General features: G+C 38.7%; 1 protein-coding gene across 3 annotated transcripts in view; it reads right to left on the reverse strand.

Moving 5' to 3' along the window:
- The window catches only part of golga2 (golgin A2), a 75,251-nt gene that overhangs the window by 44,284 nt on the left and 12,491 nt on the right, over positions 1-18,476 (reverse strand). Inside the window, exons 3-8 of one of the 3 annotated variants that reach the window (XM_033048723.1) lie at positions 18,225-18,311; positions 10,041-10,187; positions 7,326-7,366; positions 6,308-6,371; positions 4,379-4,435; positions 831-911 (exon numbers count right to left, since the gene is read on the reverse strand). In XM_033048723.1, coding sequence (XP_032904614.1) covers positions 831-911; positions 4,379-4,435; positions 6,308-6,371; positions 7,326-7,366; positions 10,041-10,187; positions 18,225-18,311 — 477 coding nt within the window. The remainder of the gene's footprint in view (positions 1-830; positions 912-4,378; positions 4,436-6,307; positions 6,372-7,325; positions 7,367-10,040; positions 10,188-18,224; positions 18,312-18,476) is intronic. The other 2 variants (XM_033048726.1, XM_033048724.1) reach the window with 2 other exon arrangements.

An 18,476-nucleotide genomic window follows, 5' to 3' on the forward strand; every position in this document is an offset into this window, starting at 1 on the left:
CTCCACTGCCAGTTCATCTTTGTAAATTTTGTTATTGCCCAATGTCACAGCATTTGGAAAAATCTGCATTGGAAATAACAGACATGCCCTTCGACTTGTACAGTCCATCAATTTGTGATGGTAACTCTTATGCTATGTATGATTACAAATATATGGAGTTGAAAATATGTGATTTTTGTTTCAAAACCCCTCAAAGATTCTAACATGCAAAGTTTGCTCAAAGTATGGGAAAAAACCTGGTGATTCAATGATTGGTATGTAACAGTTACTGCTAATTCCAATGTTTTTACTCCATTACTGCACATTCCAGAATGGGAGTGTGTTTTTCTAGGTAATAAAAATAATGCTGGTGACTATTATTCAAAAACAAGGCATCCTCTGGAATCCTCTGCTTTGAACTTCAGCAACATTTAGGCCTTGCAGGTGATCTAATAAACGGGCCATGCAATACACTTCCAGAAAAAAAAAATGCAAACGCAAGACATGAACAAAAAAAAATAGTAAGAGGAAAAAAGATGATTAAATGAAAACATGGACATCTTTCAAGCAGTGTAGATGATAAACCAACCAAGAAAACCCTGGTTGCACTGCACTTGACTTTTGATAAAATGATAATATATAGCTGGTATGTCTTTAATACCATACAGAACATGAGGATAATATTAACATGTACAATGCAAAAGCAACTCCTTTAACCAGCCTTGAAACATTTAGTTTGATGAGAACTGATCAACTTCTTTTACCATGCTGTTTAAATTAAGTTGGTGAAAATGCACAATGGTAACCAGATATAATCTTATGCTGCTACAACAAACTCCACATGCCCTTACCAATTCCTCTATCTTTGCACATAATTCTTTATTTGATACATTGCTGGAGTCAAGAGCTATAGTCAGCTCTTGGTTTCGTGTCTGTGTACACATGCAGATTCAGAGAGTGGAGGAACAAAAAGATGAAAAGAAAAGATAAATTAATAAAAGTGAACAGTTATTGTTGGTTGCTACCAGCGCATGCTCAAAAAGAAAATGAAACTGTACCAGTCCATCCATGGAACTTATTGATCTCAATGCTCAATGCTCTCAATTTAAAAATTGGAATTCTGAAATTTCGTCATCCAAAACTGTTTTATATTCTGTTACTTTCAGCTTCAAGGATCATATGCCAATTATTACCCTATTCAGCATTTAGTCAACTCCACTTAATTAGTGCCTTTTTTGTCTGGAAATGACCAGAAGCATCTGCTGGCTTTAAATTAAGCAATTCTAACACAGCAGGGTCTCAAAATACATTATTTTGAATTAAACAGATAATTCTATCTTTCTCAAATTAAGGGTTGCCAGTATGAAGAAACATTTACGAGGCAGTTTTCCATCCAAGATAATTTGGAGTTTGTTTGAGGAGTTGCAAAGGAAATAGCGAAACTAAACAGTTCTATCTCAATAGAGAATTTATTTGACTCGGGTTATTTTAACGTTGATAATATCATGAAAACCCCAGTTTGAAAGAATATTGGAACCATATCATGTGGAATCATTATTTTGGATATTCATTTTGTCCAGTCTACTGGCTAGCAAAAACAACTTGTGCCTTAAGAACAAAAATAAAAATAAATTGACCTGAAGTGATAGTTATCTCTGTACCTATAGATGTTGCTTGACCTGTGGACTCTCTCCAGCATCTGTATTGTGTTTTGTTTTAAATTACTGATATGTGCTGTTATTTTAGCACAATGCTACTACCACAACCTTCAAAATAAAAGGTCATGGCTACCATTGGATAGACATTTATTTAAAGTCAGCAATGTTATTCTTTATTCAAATTTGTAATAAATGTGTCACTTGCACAAATGTTGAGGTAGAAAGTTATTAGCATCCTATTGCTCAACATTCTAAAAACTCCTCTATTCATAATTAGGAAAACTCTGGACTATCATTAAATTACCTTCAAAATATTATTTTCACTACACCAGATTAGAAGTGATGCAGATGTCGACATATTTTGGCGTTATCACGTACAGATGACGTTACCCAAGTGTGTAGCATTTAAGTAAACATAGAGATAGAATGATAGACAATTAATTGAGACGGCAAAATATCTTCAAAGTATCTTGGAATGCTACAATGGGCCATATGTCAGTGATAGATGAAGTTATCCGTCACAATATAATGGCACAAAAATAGTGTGGTGCATGGACAAGATCCAGTTTCATCTACTTTTTCATTAGCTATAAGCCACAATCATATACAGATCACTTTATCAATTATATTCACTATAAATTATACAACAGGTGCAGAGATATTTCGAAACGGTATAAAATTTGCTTTCAATCCACTGAGGAAAGTGGTCAATTATCGATGCAGCAGGGACAATTTGTGCATTGAGGACAAAAATAGCCAGAGTTTGTGATTTCTGCACCTCGAGTTGCAGATTAATAAAATTTTTGCAGACAAACTAATCAGTTGAAGGTCCAATGTCCTGTGAACAAGTTCAAATCACACATGAATAATGGCTAGTAATTGATGCAAGTAGTCATTGCTTCAGCAGGAATAACAAGCATGATTGGTATGGAGACCTGGGTAGAATTAAAGAGGAAACTAAATAAAAATAAAATGTTGCATAAAATATTTGAGACAAACCTATTGTTTTATGGAAGAGGTTGTACAACTCAAACCTATGCACTTGCAGAAACATAGAAAAAAGCTATTTAGTCTCTCCTGACGGTTCAAATATTCATTGAGATCAATGGAAGATCAGTGACCTTATACCAGACTTTCCTCATGTCTCTTTACACATCTGATTAATAAAAGTCTGTTAAACACAGATGCTAAACGTACAAATTTTGTCGAGCATGAATTGCCATTTGTGGAACAGCGATTCAAATTTCGACTGTAAGTGTTTACTAAAGTCACTTAGAATTTTAAACATTGACTCCTGGTCCTAGTCAATATCTGGTGAAAGTATTTTTCTCTCTATCAATCCAATCTGCTTTGCTGAATATCCTGATAAATTTTATCAAGTCACCGCTTCTAAAATTCCAGAGAATATAACCCCTAGGATCAGTCCCTGTAATGTAATCAATGGAAGCAAGCAAGACTCTGTGAAATCTACACTCTCTCCGAGACCAATTCCTTAATAGGTTTGTAGAACCAACAAACTGTAGATGCTGGTTAAACAGAGAGCTGGAGTAGCTCAGCAAGTCAGGCAGCATCTCAGCTGAACATGGATAGGTGAAGTTTTGGATTGGGATTCTTCATCGTCAGACTGATAGTGTGGTGGTTGCGGGGGGGGGGGGGACCTACGACTTTGCCTCCATCACAGTGAGGATGTGCTTGGTGAACTCACTGTGGTGGATGTTTAATTAGTGTTTATTGTATGTTTTGTTTTTATTGGTTCTGTGTATGACTGCAGGCAACATAATTTCGTTCAGACCGAAAGGTCACTCTAATCTAATCTAAAGGAGGAGACAGATGGATATGAGGAGGGGCAGGACAAAGCCTGGCAGGTAAACATCGCCTATCCATGTTCTCATGAGAAGCTGCTAGACCTGCTGAGCCAGTAGTCTGACACTAGTCTGTGCCTGTCAGTAGTCTGTTAGTACTCTGCATATTATTCTCCTTAATAAGCTTGGTGCCATAAGCTACTCACAATACTCCAGGCCTATTCTGACCAGTGGAGCTCAAAAATAATTTCTATCTCTTCCTTAGACCACAATTCTTGTTCCTATCATGGCATTATTTCCAATAGCCACATATCACTCCTCCCAATGGACCTACCCCCTCACCCCCGCCCCCCCCCCACCTACTTCTCACCCCTCCCTTCTTTCTGTATTCCCATCTGACATCATCCCTCCTTATTTGGTTCCACTCTCCACCTACCTTTCCTGTCAAATTCCAGAATCTGCAGCCTTCATTGCCTCCTAGCATCTGTTGCCATCATCATCTGTCCATCCTCAACCCAAATCTTATCTGCCAATCAACCCCAACCTCAACCCCCCCCCTCCCCCTCCTCCCCCTCCCCCTCCCCCTATTGCTTGCTAGCTGTTGTCTGACCTCTGGGGCTCTTCCATATATTTACACTGGCCATTTCCTCTCTACTTTTCAAGTCCAGGTGCAGCATCAAATCTCCATTTCCCTCCATAGGTACTGCCTGACTCACCGAGTTTCTCCAGCAGCTCACTTTCTAAAAAAATGTAAAAAGATTTTCCACCTGAAATTATTCGACACAAGGGTGGGACATTTTTGAATTTTAAAAGTTACACAAAAAATATTAAGAGCCCCTAAGAAGTAAAATCCCTTTTCAACAGGGGACAGAATGTTATGAATTGTGTCCCCATTAAACCTTCATCCTTAAAAATAAGAATCCACTTGCATCATCCTACCTCCAGTTCTTTAGGGCTGACGGCACAAACGCCACTTTCACCATTCACATAAGTTGTCTGGAGAATGGAGAAGGAAAAAGTAATTGTACTCTATTTGACAAGTTATAATGCTCAATGCCATCACCCAAAACAATATCAAATTGGCCACATACATTGCAATACTGTTTATATGACCTAACCTAGACCAGAAAGATTTCAAAATACGACTTAAGTTCACCTGATTTCCTTTAAAACTTGGGTAGGGAGAAGCAGATCGAGTGACCATCCAGTTGAGAAATTCAGGTGGTGTATTTAAGTGAAGCTCAAATTCAACTGAACATCCTAATGGATTACTGTTTTATGATCTGTTCAGATTTGCTTGCTGAAAAATGATTAGTTTATATAAAGGTCTACAAATGCTGAAATGACAATAGAAAATTCTGAAGTAATTGGATATAATCAATTGACCATTTTGAAAACATTAAGCTATTTAAACAGTTGTTGAATGGCATGCTGCATAGGTTCTTTTTTTTTTAAATTCCCAGAACACAATACAAACTTCATGAGCTTTGACTGAAATATACATGACCAAACTGATACCTACTAACATAGTTCAATGCATCATCTTTCAATGAAGGAATTAACCAATTTTCACGCACAGAAGGAGTAGGAGGGGGACCCACAGCCCCATTTATATCAACGGGTCGATGGTTGAAAGGGTCAAGAGCTTCAAATTCCTGGGCGTGCACATCTCTGAAGATCTTTCCTGGTCCGAGAACACTAATGCAATCATCAAAAAAGCACATCAGCGCCTCTACTTCCTGAGAAGATTACGGAGAGTCGGATTGTCAAGGAAGACTCTCTCTAACTTCTACAGGTGCACAGTCGAGAGCATGCTGACCGGTTGCATCGTGGCTTGGTTCGGCAATTTGAGCGCCCTGGAAAGGAAAAGACTACAAAAAGTAGTAAACACTGCCCAGTCCATCATCGGCTCTGACCTTCCTTCCATCGAGGGGATTTATCGCAGTCGCTGCCTCAAAAAGGCTGGCAGTATCATCAAAGACCCACACCATCCTGGCCACACACTCATCTCCCTGCTACCTTCAGGTAGAAGGTACAGGAGCCTGAAGACTGCAACAACCAGGTTCAGGAATAGTTACTTCCCCTCAGCCATCAGGCTATTAAACCTGGCTCGGACAAAACTCTGATTATTACCAACCACTTTCTGTTATTTGCACTATCAGTTTATTTATTCATGTGTGTATATATTTATATCATGGTATATGGACACATTTATCTGTTTTGTAGTAAATGCCTACTATTTTCTGTGTGCTTAAGCAAAGCAAGAATTTCATTGTCCTATACAGGGACACATGACAATAAACTCACTTGAACTTGAACTTGAACCTATGTGACTGGAAAGGGAGTAGTTCTCTGCCCACTCAAGTTATATTAACAATTGATCAACACAATTTCAAAGACCCACCAGTAATAATTTACCAAGCAAGGTTTTGACTGAGCAATATCAATAAGAGAGATAATTAATTCCATATTTCAAGGCACTGGATATTCCTCATTTCAGAATGGAAAAGCAGTGCAAGAAACACATGAAGGGAGGTTTACCAGACGTTAGAGGATACAAGAGAGCATTCAAAATAGCACCAATAACAGGAGCATGTGATGGTGTTGGGATGGAAAAGGTTGTTGCAATAAATACAAAAAACTTAAAATCTAGTGGAAGGCCATAAAATAATCCAGCAGCCAATCTATTTTTCTTACGTTAACTCAGGAATTTGAAAGTAAAAGTAAAAATAAAAGTGTGACTGCGTTACGGACAAGACTCAAATCTCCACAGGATAATAAAAAGAGGAAAGGTGGGATTTCATGTTTAATGCAACATTTAGATTTAATTTTAAAAAATAAAATTTGGCCCAATGGAATCAGCCTCACCTGAGTCACCAAGCCATTTAACTGAGCAGACAGTTGCCGAAGGCTTTCTGTAGAGGAGACACCCCTATAAAGCGATAAAACAAAAATGTCTGTAAAATTGAACCTCAGATTCTCGACAGTTCAGCAAATTTATTGTGAGAGCCTAGGGTGCAAAGGCTTCAGGTCGGACATGCAGTTAGCTGTTCCAGACTGCTAATCAATCTCAATACCCTGCATTAGAAATGGTTTATATGCAAAACCAGTTCTCAATCACAATTTCAAGCTCTGCTGAGTGAGATATGTTTGTATGAAGAGAACGATTGGCTGTTTTGGGAATGTCTTCTGTTTTGATATAGCTGCTAGAATGTATATCCACGGACCCAAGAAGCTCCAACCTCTCACGTTGTCTGTGTGGAGTTTGCACATTCTCCCTGGTCCCTGCGGGTACTCTGGCTTCCACCCACTTCCCCGAGACACTTGGGTCAGTGGGTCAATTGGCTGCTGAAAGTTATCCCAGGTACAGAGGGGAATAGACGAATCTGGGAAGAGTTGAAGGGCATGTGGGGAAAATAAATACAGATTAGTGTAAGTGGGTGGTGGAAGGCCGGCACAGACTTGGTGTGCCAGTGGACCTGTTGCCGTGTTGTTTGACATATGATTAGACAAATGAAAATGTTCCTTTGATCTAAGCGTCAATGGCAAGCAGCTTCGATAAATCGCACAAAAAGGAGGGAAGCTTTGTTATTCAATGATGAAATGAGGGGAGGGGATTGCTTCTGCACTGCACTTATCAAAGGATAATTTTAATTCTAACTTCCAGTGATCAACATCACTACCCTTATTCTTCTATCTTCACCTTAACTAGTGCTTTATATTTCAAAATTGCTTCAGAAAAAATATGTAGTCTTAATTCTGAATGTTGTTCCCCAGCTAAAACATTTTCATTTCCTTTATTTACTGCTTTTTACTGGGAGATGAGTGCAAGAAAAACCATCTAGTTGTGAGAAATTGGTTAGTGAAACATCAAGGATGCTCCTACCTGCCTTCTTCACTTTGGTCTTGTCCAGTTGGATGCAACATCTACACAAGTAAAAATTAAAATTTAAGTGTGTAATGAAAAGCCACCTTTTCCCACAAGTTTACCCGAAAGGATTTTCCCCAACCAGCGGGAGACACAAGAGACCGCAGATGCTGGAAGCTTAAATATAAAACAAACTGCTGGAGGAGCTCAATGAGTCAGGAAAGTGTACAGACAAAGTTTCAGTTCAGGACACTTCTTCAGACTGTGTCCCAACCCGAAATGTAATTTGTCCATTTCCCTTCACAGATGTTGCCTGGCATGCTGAGCTTCTCCAAAAGTTTGTTTTTATTTCCCAACTAGATAACTAGCTCCGGAGACCCGGGTTCGATTCCGACTACGGGTGCTGTCTGTACTGAGTTTGCACGTTCTCCCCGTGAACTGCGTGGGTTTTCTCCGAGATCTTCGGTTTCCTCCCATACTCCAAAGACGTACAGGTTTGTAGGTTAATTGGCTTGGTAAATGTAAAAATTGTCCCTAGTGTGTGTAAGATAGTGTTAATGTGCGGGGGTGGCTGGTCGGTGGGCCGAAGGGCCTGTTTCCGCGCTGTATCTCTAAACTAATTAACTGGTGCTAGCAAGGAAAATTTTAATTTCATTTCTATTCTTCCACTGAGCTAACCAAATCTGCATCGGCGAACACAATGAGCAGGTTTCATTCCTCATCTGACCCTGCCTGCCAAGAGCAGGTATATGGTGTAAACAAGATTATGATGTTGTGGCTTGACTATTATTCCCATAGCAATGAAACATCTAGACATACCTAACTAGAGAAAAATAAGCTGCAAGGATTTAGTTGAACAAAATGTTCTATCATATAGGCTCTCAAGAATCAGTCTTATTAAACACCATGGCCTTCTTGCACTTGCAGGATTCATTTAACAAAATCATTACATAGGTTGCATTGGAAAGATTAATCACTGAGATCAGTTAACATACTTTTAAAATGTAAAGTCACACATCACAAATCCAAATGGGAACTAAAGGAAAAGTATACATGTTTATATACAGAGCCCTCCATAATGTTTGGGTCAAAGACACATCATTTATTTATTTGCCTCTGTACTCCACAATTTGAGATTTGTAATAGAAAAAAATCACATGTGGTTAAAGTACACATTGTCAGATTTTATTAAAGGGTATTTTTATACATTTTGGCTTCACCATGTAGAAATTACAACTGTGTTTCTACATAGTCCCCTTTTTTCAGGGCACCATAATGTTTGGGACACGTGGCTTCACAGGTGTTTTAATTGTTCAGGTGTGTTTAATTGCCTCCTTAATGCAGGTATAAGAGAGCTCTCAGCACCCAGTTTTTCCTCCAGTCTTTCCATCACATTTGGAAAATTTTATTGCTGTTTATCAATATGAGGACCAAACTTGTGCCAGTGAAAGTCAAAGAAGCCATTATGAAACTGAGAAACAAGAATAAAACTGTTAGAGACATCAGCCAAACCTTAGGCTTACCAAAATCAACTGTGAAGAAAAAGAGCACTGGTGAGCTTACTAATCGCAAAGGGACTGGCAGGCCAAGGAAGATCTCCACGGCTGATGACCGAAGACTTCTCTATAATAAAGAAAAAAAACCAAACACCTGTCCGACAGATCAGAAACACTCCTCAGGAGTCAGGTGTGGATTTGTCAATGACCACTGTCTGCAGAAGACTTCATGAACAGAAATACAGAGGCTACGCTGCAAGATGCAAACCACTGGTTTGAAGTACTTAAAAGAGTAACCACAGTCTGGAAAAAGGTCTTGTGGACAAATGAGACGAAGATTAACTTATATCAGTGATGGCAAGAGCAAAGTATGGAGGAGAGAAAGAACTGCCCAAGATACAAAGCATAACATTTCATCTGTGAAACATGGTGGTGGGGGTGTTATGGCCTGGGCATGTATGGCTGCTGAAGGCACTGGCTCACTTATCATGATTCATGATACAAATAACTGCTGATGGTAGTAGCATAATCAATTCTGAAGTGTATAGACACATCATATTCTGCACAAGTTCAAACAAATGCCTCAAAACTCATTGGCCGGCGGTTCATTCTACAGCAAGACAATGATCCCAATCATGCTGCTAAAGCAACAAAGTTTATCAAAGCTAAAAAAGTCAATTCTTGAGTGGCCAAGTCAATCACCTCCAGTTTAAATTCCATTTGGAATATTTTGGAGGACCAAGAACCCGATCTGAACCCAATTGAGCATGCCTTTTATATGCTGAAAAGAAAACTGAAGGGGACTAGCTCCCAAAACAAGCATAAGCTAAAGATGGCTGCAATGCAGGCCTGACAGAGCATCACCAGAGAAGTCACCCAACAACTGGTGATGTCCACGAATCGCAGACTTCAAGCAGTCATTGCATGCAAAGGATATGCAACAAAATACTAAACATGACTACTTTCATTTACATGACATTGCTGTGTCCCAAACATTATGGTGCCCTGAAATGGGGGGGGGGGGGACTATGTATAAACGCTGCTGTAATTTCTACACGGTGAAACCAAAATGTATAAAAATGGTCTTTATTAAAATCTGACAATGTGCACTTTAACCACATGTGATTTTTTCTATTACAAATCTCAAATTGTGGAGTACAGAGGCAAATAAATAAATGATGGGTCTTTGTCCCAAACATTATGGAGGGCACTGTAAGAATAATCACAAAAAACAGACCTGGGAGAGGGTTTCATTCTGTCTCACATGCGGTGTTACAATTGTTGTATTTGGCAAGCTACTCTTGGAGGCATTGATAAGAGCAATCGTAGCCTCGTTGTCCTTCTGTTCACTGCCAAGTTTATCAATGTCATTTTCCAAGCAGGCCTGATGAAATAAAACAAACAGTTATTAAAAACAAAAAGCCATGTACCCAACCTCTCAAAGTTGATCTAACATGTGGGAGGGGATGGACAAACAGTGAAGAATCTTGAATTCATATTTTTCAAAGTTATTGTTTCTCAGCCAACAGTTAAGACAGCCAAGTTAGGCTTTAATAACTAGATTCTTGACTGAACTAGTGATGATTGGCACACACAATTACATGATTCAATGAACATTGACCAGTTAATTAAAATAGGTAGGATTGCATGTGAATTGCCAATTTCTTAAAGCTATTTAAGCTCCTCGACAGAATGCCGAAATTGGCATTCAGGTTTCCATGCTGTATGGCTCCAGGAGTTTAGTATTTTGTTTTGAATGAGAGTATTTGACCTGCAATTCAATTCCTGTAGGGATGGTGGAAATTGAGTTAATTTGGCAAATTAATTGGGGAACCAAGCTATCTTGAAGCCCATTTGGTTTACCAATGACCTTCAAATATGGAAATTTGCTATCTTCTATTTGTGTGGCTTCCATGTGACACTTGATCTCGTGCAAAGTGGGTAACTCTCCACTACCTCCTCAATTCAGGCCCAATTATTATTGGACGATAAATGTTGGCATTGTCAGCAGCATGCCGATCCTGTTGATGAATTTTAAAAATATTCACAGAAATTTTTGCTGCTTCACTTACTTACTTATTTTCAATATTTCTAGTGAAGAAAAAAGTAAAAATTTTGACCATGTGGAATCAAACATATCAATTATCATTAACATGGATTCTGTACATTTGGTTGATTCCCAGCTGGAGGAGAGAAGCCTCCTGGGTTATAAATGACAGGGAAATCATTGTCCTACTACTGAACACAGAACATAGAACAGTACAGCATAGGAGCAGGCCTTTTGGCAGACAGTCTTCATGAAACATGATGCCAAGTTAAATTAATCTCACTGCATATCCATATGCCCATCTAAAAGCCTCTTAAATTCCACTATCCTATCTGTCTCCAGCCGTGGCAGTGCGTTCCAGGCACCCATCACTCTGTGAAAACAAAACTCCATTGCACTTTGCCCCTCTCACCTTAAACCTATGCTCTCTAATCTGACATTTTCACCCTGGCCTAGAGAGAAGATTTTGACTGATGGAACTGCTTGCAATATTATTTCAAAATTTTAACATGCTGAATAATCTTTTGAATATTGTTTAAGGGTTTATTGAGGTCTTGACAACTTCATAAAACTAACATAAACCAAGGAACTGGTGCACTTACTGGATGTTCATAGAGATTTTCAGTTTAACTATCATGATTGTTTCACTAATAGCCTACATTTTAAGGCAATTGAGGCAAAAGAAATCGGACAGAATTTAATAACAAATGGGTATCCATGACATTACATCACACTAATGGGTGCAGAGTACAAGTGGGACTTTATGCTCCAGGCAAGTAGCATAGTAGGACCATTCAACTTTCAAATAAATTCTGGTCATTCACTTTTTGCATTGGTAACTCGAGCTAACAACGGAAAGACACAAATACAAAAGGTATACAATTTAAAACCAGTATCAAATTATTATTTCAGGAGTAGGAAGAAAATGTTAGATCTTAGGGTGTTACCGGCTGTGGCCAGGTAGCATTCTATTAATTGACTGCTCTTTCTGAAAACCCTTTCAAGTTAGTTGCATTTCTACTTCCTTCATGATGATCCTTTTAGTTGCATTCCCACTTTCAAAATGAGACTTCGAAACACTAAAAAAATCAGGCAATTTTTTTTTGAGTGCCATGAAAGAGAATAGTCAGTCATATGCAAGTGTGTTCCATCATAATTTCTTATTGTCATTTCAGTCTATGCTGACTCACGGAGTAATCGCATTCCCCAATAGTTTTTCCCCTCCAACTGTCCCTCTAACTTTCCTATAAACTCCTCCAGATTTTACCTACTCACCCACATGCTAGGGGCAATTAACAATTTTGCAATGTGGCAGGAAGCCAGAGCACCAAGGGGAAACCCCTACTTGCAAACACCACACAGACACCACCCAAGACCAGGATCGTATGAAGGTTGCTGAATTTGGGAGATGGCACAAAGAAAACTGCTGAAATATGTTGATTCCAGAAAACATAGCTTACTCATCAGAGAAAATGTAACTATATTTTAATGCCCCAAAGTTAAACTACTGTGATTTAAAACAGGGACAGGTATAACATAAATATCTTAAGTGTGCCACATGGAAAGTAACAAAATATTCACATCAACAGTCTCATAAACACAGAATGTTTGCAAGGTATTCTCTGCTGTAGCCCAATGATTTGCAATAGCATTGAAACTACATGACATTGCTGATAAATGGCCTAGAATAGCAGTGACTCTGATAATGCAGGTTCCTGGGGATGGGTAGTGCTCAACTAGCATACTTTACAATCTATACCATGTTATTCTATCAATACCCCATCTTTATTTCACTTTTTATTTTAAACATGTTACAGGAGCACAATATGTCCTTCCTCAAATTAGGTGATGGCTGCTGAATATTAATAATATTAGATGGCTACTAATACATAGGCTACTTAATATTGTAATATGTTCACTGAGGCCACAGAAAATGACCCCTGCATTAATAAAACATGAAATAGGCTTCTGTTTGTATTTGTCAAGCTTTTGACAAGCAAAAGTGTATAAGCATTTAGGACTCTGGCTCCACCTCCAAAGCATAGGTACACATTCCTGCCTTTAAAAAAAAAATTGGCCTGGAATAGATTTATTTGGTTGCCACACTAATGTATAAGCCAGATGCCAACCTATCAGGATTTAGTTTAGTTTAAAGATACAGAGCGGAAACAGGCCCTTCGGCCCATTGAGTCCGCTCCGAACAGTGATCCCTGCACGCTAACACCACCCTACACACACGAGGTACAGTTTACACTTATACCAAGCCAATTAACCAACAAACATGTATGTCTTTGAGTGTGGGAAGAAATCAAAGATCTCAGGGGAAAAAAGCACGAGGTCAAGGGGGGAACATACTAACTCCGTACAGATAGCACCCATAGTCGGGATCAAACCCGGGTCTCCGGCGCTGCAAACGCTGTATGACAGCAACTCTATGGCTGCGCCACCGTGTCGCCCATATACCCTTAAGCCAGATACCAGATTATCAGAATTTTACTCAGATCCACCAACATTCAGATATGTTGGAGATTTGTCATCATTACGAATACTGCACATCATCAATAGAATCAAGGAACTGCGGATGCAGGTTTACAAGGACAAAGTGCTGGAGTAACTCAGCAGGTCGGGCAACATCCCTGGAGAACATGGATAGGGGTGACGTTTCAGGTCAGGACATTTCTTCAGTTGGTTTCATACCAAGCTTTTTATAAGCTAAGTGCAGGAGTAAAACAGATTTTAGGCTCGTAAAACATTAGGAATTGGCCCGAGCTGTTTACTGATCAATTCCTGGTACATGGGCTTCAAATACTAAAGGAAAATACTAAAGGAAAATTATAAAGTTATCTACTTTGGGGCACAAAACAGATATATTTCTGGATGGTGACAAACTTGGAAACTTCAATGTTCGAGAAGCCCAAGTGTCCTTGTATGCAAGTGATTAAGTATCCAAATACAGCTCCTCCTTAATGTTACCTTGCCGGAGCTGTGCATGGATGGGAGGCAAGGGTTCAATCACATAGCTCAAAGAAATACATGCTTCCATCACAATATTTCTGTCCTGTTGAAACCTCTGGTACGGCATCCTCAAGGGTCAGATTTCATTTAGACATTCATATGATTATTTTCTAACACTAAGTAGTGGAATGAATGTTGAATGCTCAGCTGACAGCCAAGGGCATCACGAGCATCTAGCATCAGGCAAATTTTAATGAACATCCTTGCTCTTAACTATTGACTATTGCATTTCAAAGAGCAGAAAATCAGACGCTGGGGAATAGGCAGAAGTTACTTACTAAACTGCCAGTTAAAAAAAAGATACATGTTGCTGGAGTAACTCAGTGAGTCAAGCAGCCAGTTAACCTTTTTTAAATTTGGTTGCTATTGCCTTTAATGAAGTTTAAAGGCATTCAATTATCCAATCAAATTTCTTACATCTTGCATGCAAATAGCAGGTTGTGGTATTTAATGCTAGTAAGTTGGAGGTAATATTCTGAGACATAGGGGTGACGTTTCAAGTCAGGACACTTCTTCAGTTGGTTTCATACCAAGCTTTTTATAAGCTAAGTTCAGGAGTAAAACAGATTTTAGGGTCGTAAAACATTAGGAATTGGCCTGAGCTGTTTACTGATCAATTCCTGGAATATGGGCTTCAAATACTATCATGGAAAATTAATTGTTGAGTCAAGAATTCTGATCACACCTAGTTTGCATGCAAGAACGGTGAATAGAAGATTCAATAGAAATATTCATGGCGGAAATTGATATCAACTTAAAAAACAAGGATTTGTGGGCTATGGATAAAGAATCAGGAAGTAGGAAGAACTGGATAATTCATTCTGAGAATCAAGGAAGTAGCAATGGGCTGAATATCCTTTTATATATAATGACATAGGTCTCATCTCATCCTTCCTCATCCACCTATCAACATTGAACTCTGCTCCCCATCATCTTCTTTCGTTCATTTAACTACCCATTAAATGCCCTTTTAGATTTTGTTTCAACTACTGATGAAGGTGTGGCAATCCATGTTCCTCCCAATTTCTGCCGAAAGAAGTTTCTACAGAATTACCCATTTAATTTCTCAATGACAATTTTAGGTTAATTGCCTTTGGTATTGCTCTTCCCACATGCAAAACTCTTCAAAATGATCAACACATCAACAAGGAAACATTTTTACCTTTCTTTTCAAAAAACAAAGACTCAGTCTGTTCACTTGTTCCCGGCAGAATCAAACAGCAAAGCCTTATTTTATTTTTAAAGCAAATTACCTACATCAACCCAACAGTTTGGGCCCATTCCCACAAACATTACCGTTGCTTCCTCGTAGGTTTAACAAAACCACATGCAGCCTAGTGTTCTGCACATCTGTGCACTCTCGATTCCATTACCAGAGGAACTTATTTCTATCTTTTCAACGAGCTTAGCTTTCTCCACACAAATAACATTTTCTACACTTCTAGGCATCTCTCCTAATGTCTGCCCTGTCACTAAAAATAATGTATTTTAAATCTTCAACTGCATATCATTGTTAGCTCTGCTCCAACTCAGTAATGCAACTTCATAGTCAAGTGGCTCCCAACTCGAGCCTTCTGTTCAAAATGTATGATGCAACTCTGAGTCACTGCTGCTTTGCAGTGAAACTCTTTCTCCAGCCCTCCCTACCATGCTTACCAACTATACTCCTTTGAAAACTTCAAGGTTAATATTTTCTTCCTTCTACATAATCATAGTCTTACAGCGTGGAAACAGACCCTAAGGACCAACTTGCCCACACTGGTCAATATGTCCCATCTACACTTGTCCCACCTGCCAAAATTTGGTCCATATCCCTCTAAACATGTCCTATCATTTCCTAACATTTTCCTCACCTATTCCCCTGTCTCCCACAGAACTCTCCAAGCCCAGATCTTTGAGTGATCCAACAAGAAGTCTAAAGATGCAGACAGATATAAAAAGCTTGAATAACTCAGCGGGTCAGACAACATCTCTGAATTAGTTTAGTTTAGTTTAGTTCATTGTCACATGTTCCGAGGTACAGTGAAAAGCTTTTGGAGAAAAGGAATAGGTGACATTTCGGATCGAGACCCTTCTTCAGACTGAGAGACGGGAAAGGGGAACGAGAGGTATATGCAGTATTTAGGACAAATGAATGGGAGATATACAAAAAGCAACAATAATCAAGGAACTGTAGAAACCACAATGGTCAATTATTGGCTGGGGGGGGGAGATAGTCGATAACGGGTTACACAGACAGTGGAACTCACCAGGAAGATAGTAAAACTAGTACAACTACAGTGGGGGGAGAGATGGAGAAAGAGGGGTTGCAAGGGCCACGATGATGAGGATATTGAAAATGTATCATAAACACAACTGGAGTTGGAAGTTCTACACTCACAATATAACTGCATTCCACAATTTTACTTAACAACACCTATAAACAACACCAGTCTGAAGAAGGATCTCGACCCGAAACGTCACCCATTCCTTCTCTCCATAGATGATGCCTCACCCATTGAGTTACTCCAGCATTTTATGTCTACCTTTGATTTTATCCAGCGTCTGCAGTTCTTTCTCACACAACACTTATAAATTCCCTTGATCTTAATGCAACCTACGTTATTTAATTCAGATTGCCTCTCTATAAATGTTTTTAGCTGAATGCCAGCACAGATTCTCTGCAAAGTACATTCTGTTCAATCACAGCCTTGATTTTATTGACTCAGTGTTTCAGGTAATTAGCTACCTTTCACAAACAGTGCCTCTTTATGCCAGTACGGGCAAGCTGAAATATGAATCAACTTACAGATTCAATGCCATTACTTGGACTGTTCTAATTTCTGCACCAAGGCACGGTCTGTTCACTTAAATGTATCAACTGAAATGTTATTACTTCAATATATTCCTAACAGGATAAAAATAAAAATGGACTTGGAACGAAGAAAGTGAGCAGCTGTGCATTTCAATTTTTAATCAATATGTCACAAAGAAAAATATATTATTAGTGTCCCTATTCAGTTAATCAACACTTCAAAATCAAGAAAATGTTCCCTTTCTTATTTAGTTATTCCAATTCATTATTCCTTGGTCTGCCTTATCAAACTTTAAAACAAACTGCAAGATTAAAAACTGTCAATGCTTGGTAGTATTCTGTATGCTGATTGCATTAACCAAATCTCTTATTTTTCTTAGTTCTAATGGATCACATCCAAACTGTCTTGCTTCACAACTGAATATCCGTATCCTTTGAAATCATTTTAGTAAACAGACAATATTTTCTTCTTTGGACTGCTGCCAAATTAGATTACGTTTCTGTACAGCACTTCAGGAAAACTTCTTCATTAAATTAAACTTGTTATTCTTCCACTGTTAGAATTTTTAAAACACACGCTGAAAGTTATTGCATTTGTAAATAATTGAAATCAGCTGAGCGAAAAGCATGAAAGAAAACCACTTAATTGGAATTAAACATTGAAACAGATAAAAGCCAACTAAATAGTTTTTAACTCCGAAAGATAATTGCACGCTGGATTCAATTATTCCATTGACAAAATTTAGACAAGGAACTAAGAGAAATATCTGGAATCCAAATGATGAAATTACATGCACTATGAAGCCTCTTAACTCAGCAGCGCTTTCATCTTTTAAATACGAGGTGCTGCAAACAGAACATTTATATTGACACAGCGAAGATTTAAAACAATTTTCCATAGCTAACAAAAAGATAATCGGTTTAAAATCCCATGCTGCCTATTTCCCCAATCAGGACTACTTTGGGAAGGACTAACAGTTAAGCTGCTAAACTCTTTATCAGAAGGAAACAAAGGAGGGATATTCACAGTTGACACTTAATTAGGAGAAAGCCAGAAAATGGGACAATCAACCATCTTTTCGGCTGTAGGTGCCTGGATAGACACACAAAAGATTGGAGCTAAACCAAACAAAGGACAAGGAAACTGTTCTGAATGCATGCAAATCAACTTTATTATTAATTCAGTGACTCTTTGAAAGAACACACACAAGCATGACATGCTGAATGATGACTATACCATTTGACTCTATGGATCATCCATGGCTACTTAAATCTACACTTTGAATTCAGAGTGAATTCACATATTCAGAACACATCCATAGAGCAAATCAGAGAGAATTCAAGCAAGAGCAAAATCAGCTCGTAAACAAATTGTTAAAGTAACAGAATTTAGGATTGTGTTTAATACAGCATAGAGGTAAAAGCCACAGTCATGCAAAGTAAACAGCGTCATGAAAGTCGTCTCCTTCCCACACCCACTCCATCAATTCTCTACCCTTACCAAACATTTGCATGCATCAAAGACAACCAGGCAAAGAAACAGGTTACATCCAAAGCTACCTCACCTTTAGCCTTTCCAATGAAGATAGAGATACCCCATTGGACTTACTGCAGTCTGCAACCAGCACCTTCAGAATGTTCTGCAGGGGCATCTGAACAGTGGTAAAGAGACAGGATAACTCAGAGAAAGAGAGGAGGAAATGACAGAAGGTATAGCAAACAAAACCAATCTTACTTCCTTGCAATCCCATGATAAGAACCATCATTTTGTGTGAAAACATCTATAATTTAAACTTATTCTATGCAGCCCCCATTTG

The sequence above is a fragment of the Amblyraja radiata genome, chromosome 32 (genome assembly GCF_010909765.2).
Source record: "Amblyraja radiata isolate CabotCenter1 chromosome 32, sAmbRad1.1.pri, whole genome shotgun sequence".
Classification (NCBI taxonomy): Eukaryota; Metazoa; Chordata; class Chondrichthyes; order Rajiformes; family Rajidae; genus Amblyraja; species Amblyraja radiata.